The 9405-nt window shown below is 41.1% G+C and overlaps 1 protein-coding gene across 1 annotated transcript; it reads right to left on the bottom strand.

Moving 5' to 3' along the window:
* Window positions 1-821: 821 nt before the first annotated feature.
* Window positions 822-9128, bottom strand: LOC106572830 (transcription factor Jun). The gene is given in 4 exon segments (XM_014147340.3): window positions 822-6753; window positions 6755-7108; window positions 7110-7767; window positions 8656-9128. Coding segments are annotated over 3 exon segments (1062 nt in total). The 5' UTR covers window positions 7623-7767; window positions 8656-9128; the 3' UTR covers window positions 822-6558.
* Between the last annotated feature and the right edge of the window lie 277 nt (window positions 9129-9405).

Genomic DNA, 9405 nt, shown 5'->3' with positions numbered 1-9405 from the left:
CCCCCCCCCCCCCCATGTGGTTTGGTTTTGCGTCAGGTTAGTGGCTTGTGCAATCACTAGTAAAGACTACTTTGTGTCAATCAATCTCACAGTTGTTTCACATCCTTCTTACAGGACTGTCCTTTGGCTCTGTCATGTTGGGAAAAAAACTGTTAAATACTGTTACTTCAAAAGATAACTGGGTGCTTAACTATGTCGTCATCTGACTAACAATGTGTATTACTATTTAACAATGTGTATTACTATTTAACAATGTGTATTAGTATTTAACAATGTGTATTACTATTTAACAATGTGTATTACTATTTAACAATGTGTATTACTATTTAACAATGTGTATTACTATTTAACAATGTGTATTAGTATTTAACAATGTGTATTACTATTTAACAATGTGTATTACTATTTAACAATGTGTATTACTATTTAACAATGTGTATTACTATTTAACAATGTGTATTACTATTTAACAATGTGTATTACTATTTAACAATGTGTATTACTATTTAACAATGTGTATTACTATTTAACAATGTGTATTACTATTTAAAAATGTGTATTAGTATTTAACAATGTGTACTACTATTTAACAATGTGTATTACTATTTAAAAATGTGTATTAGTATTTAACAATGTGTACTACTATTTAACAATGTGTATTACTATTTAAAAATGTGTATTAGTATTTAACAACGTGTACTACTATTTAACAATGTGTATTACTATTTAAAAATGTGTATTAGTATTTGGCAGAGTACAGAGTGAGGGGTATATGTTTAAGCTGTGTACAGTATAGCTCTCTCTTGATGACAACACAACAATTAAAAACATGTTCCTGTTTCAGAAACATAATCCTTTTATTGTTTTGATTTTTTTTTTAATCATTCAAGGAAACAATGAACACTTTTTCAAGAAGACAGCAAATTGTAAACCAAAACAAAACAGTTTAAACCAAGGCAAGTCGCCCTGTAGCCGATAGTCACGTTTCCCTCTCGTAGTACTGCCAACTATATTCAGGCAGCTATTGTCCCAAAATGGTGCCCTATTCCATAGAAAATTCATGTATTAGGGTGCGATTTTCAGACGCACACTCTGACATAGAATTTCCCCTTGGGTACACACCAACAGCTGTGTCAGTGCTCAACAGGATATGATGTCATAAACTGCAGCTTGACTTCCCTTTTAAAACCCTTGTTGATCCTTTACAACGTAATAGTGATGATCGTCGTCGTAGTGAATAATCACAACTTATCTTCAATGTTTTGTTAACTTTATTCAGAAGGTTGTAGCCACTTGTCTACCTTTACAAGTAACTTTATGTATGGCTGTATCTTCAATGTGCAGTCATTTTATTCAGAAAAGTTAGCCGCTTGTCAAACACTGTCTCTTACAGTGCAGAGGTGAGCGCCTAACCACCTGTACCACAAAACAAGAAACCTGGGCCTCTGGTGGGCCTCTGGTGGGCCTCTGGTGGGCCCTCTGGTGGCCCTCTGGTGGGCCTCTGGTGGGCCTCTGGTGGGCCTCTGGTGGGCCTCTCGTGGGCCCTCTGGTGGGCCTCTGGTGGGCCTCTGGTGGCCCTCTGGTGGGCCTCTGGTTGGCCTCTGGTGGGCCTCTGGTGGGCCTCTGGTGGCCCTCTGGTGTGCCTCTGGTTGGCCTCTGGTGGGCCTCTGGTGGGCCTCTCGTGGGCCCTCTGGTGGCCCTCTGGTGGGCCTCTCGTGGGCCCTCTGGTGGGCCTCTGGTGGGCCTCTCGTGGGCCCTCTGGTGGGCCTCTGGTGGGCCTCTCGTGGGCCCTCTGGTGGGCCTCTGGTGGGGCCTCTGGTGGGCCTCTGGTGGGGGTCTGGTGGGCCTCTGGTGGGCCTCTGGTGGGCCTCTGGTGGCCCTCTGGTGGGGGTCTGGTGGGCCTCTGGTGGGGGTCTGGTGGGCCTCTGGGCAGATGGAGGCAGTTCAACGCTCACATACACCTTGTTACACTTACAACTTGGGTATCTATGGCTGTCTCAAATCAACACTGTAAACCATTTTTTAAACATTTTTAAGCAGCAAAGTCCCCATTGAGACCAATGTCTCTTTTGCAAAGAACTATTCCATGTTATTGTGTATGTGCTGATAAACTATTATCTTTGGCTTGATCATGAGGGGTCAGGTGCTTACAATTAAAATCAGGTCATCTCTCCGTTAGTTATCTTTGCACTCCAAATACCTGTAATAGTGTCTTTTAAAATGTTATCATCGCTTTAGCCTAACAAACACATGGTTAACTGGAAAAAATGTATCAAACCAATACAGCACCAAAACACAGACAGTGCTTGTAGATTCTACCACTTGACATTCCTTCCCTCACATGTATTAAAAAGACATCTCTCAGATTGGCTCAGTTACCGAAATGAAAAACAGTCTCAGAAACACATGTTAAACCTTTTCCCCAAAGAGGAACAGCCCTTTTCAGGAATGAAAGATCCACACACAGTGTTCGATTTGAATTTAGACACAACCTTCCTAGTTCCATCAACAACCTTTTATCTGACTTATCTTGGGAGGGGGAAAAAATCAAATATGTGACTTTGAAACATTTGAATACTATTTTACTGAAATCGACACACAAAATGACTTTACACGACAAAGAGTAGTGTTCCTATGTACACACACCTACTTCAGTACATACAAAAGAATATTATTTTAAATATCCTCCTCAATAAATCATGTATATTAGGGAACTATAAAAATCAGACCAACAAGTCTGAAGGTTTACTCATCCTTTTCACTCAATAATTGAACTTTAAGAACGTTTAATACATTTTGTACAAAAATATAATCATTATCATTTGTGACTTATTCAAGTAAAAAAAAAAAAATACATATTTTCCTTGACGCTCACAAAAATTATTTGAGAGATTTAAAGTCTGTCTTGATTATTGTTTTTTTTTTTTTTCTCTCCAGACTAAGACATTTACTGAGTGGACAAATCATTAAGAACACCTGCTCTTTCCATTGACATAGACTGACCAGGTGAATCCAGGTGACAGCTATGATCCCATTAATGATGTCACCTGTTAAATCCACTTTAATCAGTGTAGAAAGAGTTGGAGGAGACACGTTAAAGAAGGATTTTTTAAGCCTTGAGACAATTGGAGACATTGGATTGCGTATGTGTGCTACTCAGAGGGTGAATGGGCAAGACAAAATATTTAAGTGCCTTTGAACGGGGGTATGGTAGTTGGTGCCGGGCGCATCGGTTTTGAGTGTGTCAAGAACTGCAACGATGCTGGGTTTTACACACTCAACAGTTTCCCGTGTGTATCAACAATGTATCCACCACCCAACTTGACACAACTGTGGGGAAGCATTGGAGTCAACAGTGGGCCAGCATCCCTGTGGAAACGCTTTCGACACCTTGTAGAGTTCATGCCTTGACGAAATGAGGCTGTTCTGAGGGTAAAAAGGGGGGGGGGGGGGGGGGGGTGCAACTCAATATTAAGAAGGTGTTCCTAATGTTTTGTACACTCTGTGTACATAAATACCATTGTTTATGTATATACTGTAATTACAGGAAAGTACATTCAGTGCACCAACTATGTAATAGTACTTACAGAGATTTAAACGAATCTTTAAAAAAATGTTTAAGCATCAATCAACAAAACAGTTTTCTTTAAGTTGCCATGTTGGTCCACTGTACTAAATCATTGTTTTTTGTGAAGAAGTTACGCTAATTCATGTAGAAAATAGAGCGCTTATTATATGATTTAAATACTTTATCGACAATCATAGGAAAACGTTTTAAATAAAGTACGAAATAGTTTGTAGAAACATGCCTACACAGAGTCCATGTTGAGACCACAGATAAATATCAGACAAGATTTCATGTTTTGATTTATGTGCAATATCACATTTCCCCAAAAACATAAATACCAAAGATACATTTTGCATAAATAAATTGTTCCAGAAATGTTTTAAAACAAGAAATAAAATCACAATCTACTATTGATTAAAAGCCCTTGTCTTGTTACTTCATTGTAGCTTGCTGCATTCTCAAGAAGCCTCTTCCCTTTCTGTCTGTCTGTCTGTCTGTCTGTCTGTCTGTCTGTCCGTCCGTCCGTCCGTCCGTCCGTCCGTCCGTCTGTCCGTCCGTCCGTCCGTCGATTAACACAACAAGTTTATCTAAAATGTATCTGACACAGTGTAGTTCAGGTTAACACAGCACTGATCCACAATGTTACCACATTGAACATAATTTTACTCCTACACTAAAACCTATAGGTCGGCATTATTACAGGAAGAACAGTGCAAAAGGTATTTTGGTTGTAGGAAAATCTTTCAGAATTACCAAGGTTCCAAAATGAATTACCAAGGTTCCAAAATGAATTATCAAGGTTCCAAAATGAATTACCGAGGTTCCAAAATGAATTACCAAGGTTCCAAAATGAATTACCGAGGTTCCAAAATGAATTACCAAGGTTCCAAAATGAATTACCAAGGTTCCAAAAATGAATTAGCCATGTTCCATAATGACAACCAATAGTAATCTTTGTTACTATAAAGTTTATCTTACAAAGTTGTGATTGGTTTAAATCTCTTTAAACTATTTCTATATCACCAGAAGCTTCTGTCTGTTTCACATGAACACAGTTATTTAATAAAAACACATTTAGGTCTGGATTCAATCCGGATCCCGCAAGATCCGTATTAAAATGAAAAGGTAATTTCCCATTAAGCCGACATATGCAGCTTTTACCGTGAATGCAGTCTCTGCAAACGCGGGAACATTGCCTTTAAAGTTCAAACAAGCTGTAACGCGGATATTTGGCAATACTTTGGCGATATGGATTGTATCCAGTCCTTAGAGTTGAAAGACTCAAGAGGTGGTTTTGCTGTCATCTTCATACACACATTGCACAATTCTAACCAGACAGATAATATATTCCAATACAAGAGACTAAAGTGACTCAAACAAATAAATCTGCACCTTTTTATCTACATCACATTATTACGACCGATGGAGTTGATCAACAACATTGTGATACTTTGATCAATTACTTTTTTTTGTTTGTTGAAAAAGCTGGAAAAAGCTTTAATTCCCATAACTTCAAACTACAGTTTAGAATGAGTAAGCTCAGGGCCTTGAGGTGCCACACGAGATTCTCCTAGTACCGTTAATTGTCATTTTGAAATTGTTCTAAAGTCAAACTCACACTTTACTACAGATGTAACCTTATCGTCTGACTCAGGTAATGCCAATTACAGCTGACAATACTCAGGTAATGCAAATTATAGCTGACAATACTCAGGTAATGCCAATATAACTGACAATACACAGGTAATGCCAATTATAGCTGACAATACACAGGTAATGCCAATTATAGCTGACAATACTCAGGCAATGACAATTATAACTGACAATACTCAGGTAATGCCAATATAACTGACAATACACAGGTAATGCCAATTATAGCTGACAATACACAGGTAATGACAATTATAACTGACAATACTCAGGTAATGCCAATATAACTGACAATACTCAGGTAATGACAAGTATAACTGACAATACTCAGGTAATGCCAATATAGCTGACAATACTCAGGTAATGACAAGTATAACTGACAATACTCAGGTAAAAGTACCATAGAACAGTCTTTTGATAAAAAAATAAATAAAAGATCATAGAGATGACCTAGAATGTAGAAATTCTTGTTCTGAGGTGACGGGACGGTAACCCCCCCCCCCCCTTAGGGAAACCCCGAATGTTTCATACTCTCTCCGTTATTAGAATTCCTGTTTGCCACAAAGCACCCTGGACCTACTGAACTGCATACTAGAGAAACAACGTCCTCTGCTCCTCACTCTAATGATTACTTGGTTCAGTGTTGTAGAGTGCAGCCGTCAGTCTGGTTCTCTCCTATTGAGCAGACGTTCCTTTGGTCACTCTCAGGGCTGCGCGAGGGCAAAATAAAAGTGAAAATGTCCCATGTACTTTTCTTGTTGTGTTACTACTACAACTCAAAATGTTTGTAGAGGTTAGAGAGGTGGGATTCTCACCTTCTCCTCAACATCTCACGTAGTTAGCAGTCAGAGAGAGGTGGGATTCTCACCTTCTCCTCAACATCTCACGTAGTTAGCAGAGAGAGGTGGGATTCTCACCTTCTCCTCAACATCTCATGTAGTTAGCAGAGAGAGGTGGGATTCTCACCTTCTCCTCAACATCTCACGTAGTTAGCAGAGAGAGGTGGGATTCTCACCTTCTCCTCAACATCTCACGTAGTTAGCAGAGAGAGGTGGGATTCTCCCTTCTCCTCAACCCCTCACGTAGTTAGCAGAGAGAGGTGGGATTCTCACCTTCTCCTCAACATCTCATGTAGTTAGCAGAGAGAGGTGGGATTCTCCCTTCTCCTCAACATCTCACGTAGTTAGCAGAGAGAGGTGGGATTCTCACCTTCTCCTCAACCCCTCACATAGTTAGCAGAGAGAGGTGGGATTCTCCCTTCTCCTCAACCCCCTCACGTAGTTAGCATATTTCACTTATCATCACAACCCTCCTCATCCCTGTACAGTAGAGTCCATTGATCAGCAGCTGGTGCTCTCCCTGTCCCCGGTGCTGTTGGCCTGCAGGGTGGCTGAACTGACTGCTATCTGGCAACCGTTGGTGACGTGATTCATGACTTTCTGTTTGAGCTGGGCCACCTGTTCCCTCAGTATCGAGGCGGTGGAGGTCAGGTCACAGTTCTGGGTCTTCAGAACCTTCACCTTCTCCTCTAGCCTGGGAGATCCGCTCCAGTTTCCTTTTACGACACTTCGACGCCGCGATCCTGTTACGTAGCTTCTTCCTCTCGGCTTTGATCCTCTCCTGGGTCTCCAGGTCGATCGGAGACAGTGAGGGAGGGGAGGAGGTGGGGTCCCCGGGAGGGTGAGGGACCTCTGGGACAGTCTGAGGGGCATCCGGGCCTCTGTTGTGGGGATGGTGGGACCCTTGGCCTCCGGGTCCGTGGGGTCCGTGGCCTGGGTAGACGTCGGGCATCTGACCCCCTGGGTATGATGATGATATATGGCTGGGGTGGTTGGGGTTGTAGCTGCTGAGGTTGGTATAGATGGGCAGGTCTCCTACAGGCATGATGCTTCCTCTGGTAGGGGCCTTGTATAGAGGAGGACGGGGACATGGGAGATCCAACCAGCTGGTTCTGTTTATGGAGATCCGCCAGGGCTTTGACGAACCCATCGGCAAAACCCTCCTGTTCGTTAGTGGCGTTGTTCCGGTACATGAAGGGGTTACCTCCGTTAGGGTTGGGGACGGGAGACGTCGTCACCAAGCCCTGGTTAGACTGGATGATGAGGTGCTCGAGGTCAGGGGAGGCTAGCTTCAGAAGGTTCATATCTGACAAGCAGCCGGGTATTAAGGAGCTGTTTGTGTTGCTGTTAATCCCTCCCAGGTTATTAGGGTTGCTGTTGCAGTTGCTCCCTGGCTGGTTTTGTAACAGTTTCAGACCAGAGCTGCTGTGGGAACCTCCTGAGAAGTTATGTGCCACTTTTTTACTCATCATCTTGTGGCCCTGGTAACGTTGGTAATCTGCATGGTGTTGTCCGAAATTGTGAGGAATACCCGGGGCTTCGTCGTGGTAGAAAGGGGTATCCATTTTAGCCGCAGGGAGACAGACTCTTCATATTCTGATTAGTTTAAGGTTTAAATGGTCCCGTTGGCTTTTAGCTGTGAAGACTAGGAGATTTCCCAAGAAAGTGTTTCTGTTAAAAAAAAATATTCCAATAAAGAATTCGGGCCACCTGTTAGATAGAAAATAAATGTAGATTCTACATATAATACGCCATGTGATTTAAAAACCAAAACAGATACATTGTATATGATTTATATGACTACAGTGGGAATTAAAAAAAACTATAGTTTCACTTTCGCTCAAAATTCAAAAGCAACAAGCCTGCTTTTAATCATTGAAACCTCTACACATATAAATCCTAATTAAAAGCGTTGGCTATACGTATACATCCTAATTAAAGCGTTGGCTATACGTATACATCCTAATTAAAAGCGTTGGCTATATCGTATACATCCTAATTAAAAGCGTTGGCTATAGATCATATACATCCTAATTAAAAGGGTCGATATACCGTATACATCCTAATTAAAAGTGTTGGCTATATCGTATACATCCCAATTAAAAGTGTTGGCTATATCGTATACATCCCAATTAAAAGCGTTGGCTATAGATCATATACATCCTAATTAAAAGCGTTGGCTATACCGTATACATCCTAATTAAAAGTGTCGATATATCGTATGGTTTTAGGAATGTATAACCTGTAACACATGAATGAAAGCGAGAACCACCTTACTATTATTAGGCTCCCAATAAAATGATTTATCCTACAGTTTCTAATAATAACTGCATTATATATATATATTTTAATACGACTTGTCATGGGAGTGAATGTATAGAAGAATAGCATAAGGTTGAATATTGGCACCATATTTTTATCATATAGCCTACAGTACATCCATACGATCATATACGGTAGGATACGCTATTATTGAGTGTATCATAATTATTCTTAAAATATAATAGTGTATCATAATTATTATTAAAATATAATAGTGTATCATAATCATTCTTAAAATATAATAGTGTATCATAATTATTCTTAAAATATACTTACAGCAAGCGAAGGTTTCCCCGTGTCAACCCGGCGGTGACAGGAAAGCCCGTTCAGTACGATGACTAGTTGATTAGCCTACTCACGTTACGTGTCGAGAAATAAACCTTCATGGTGAAACAATCCAGTGACTCAACGCTTGACTCGAGCTAGTCACACCGATCGACATTGACACAGAATACCATCCATCGTACGGTAGACGTTACCCACGCACGCTGCCTGTACACCGCTGAGCCGGTTCGACTGTGTGTAGGCAGATGGTCTATTAAAAAATGAATCTGATATCCGTGTGTTCAACATAAATCTTCCAACCAAAAATCAGCAGGAAAAAGTCCTATCATGCCGTTAATTATCTGTATATATTTTCACTGCCTTAGAAAATAGAGTGTTGACATTGGAGAAATCGGGCTTCTCTTCTGCCTCTCTCGTTGCCTCGTCTGCTCTGTCGGTTGGACTGGGGCTTTCTGCTTGGCCGATTAATACCATACGCCCTTCTCTCTGTCTCGCTCTCTCTCTCTCTCTCTCTGTCTCTCTCTCTCTCTCTCAATCACACACACTCTCTCTCTCTCTCTCACACACACTCTCTCTCTCTCAATCACACACACTCTCTCTCTCTCTCTCTCTCTCTCACACACACTCTCTCTCTCTCTCTCTCTCTCTCTCACACACACACACACACTCTCTCTCTCTCTCTCTCTCTCTCACACACACACTCTCTCTCTCTCTCTCTCTCTCTCTCACACACACACACAC

Source organism: Salmo salar, chromosome 01 (genome assembly GCF_965601325.2).
Source record: "Salmo salar chromosome 01, fSalSal1, whole genome shotgun sequence".
In the NCBI taxonomy this organism is placed as follows: domain Eukaryota; kingdom Metazoa; phylum Chordata; class Actinopteri; order Salmoniformes; family Salmonidae; genus Salmo; species Salmo salar.
The sequence above is the reverse complement of the archived record's forward strand: the minus strand, read 5'-3'. Positions and strand labels throughout refer to the sequence as shown.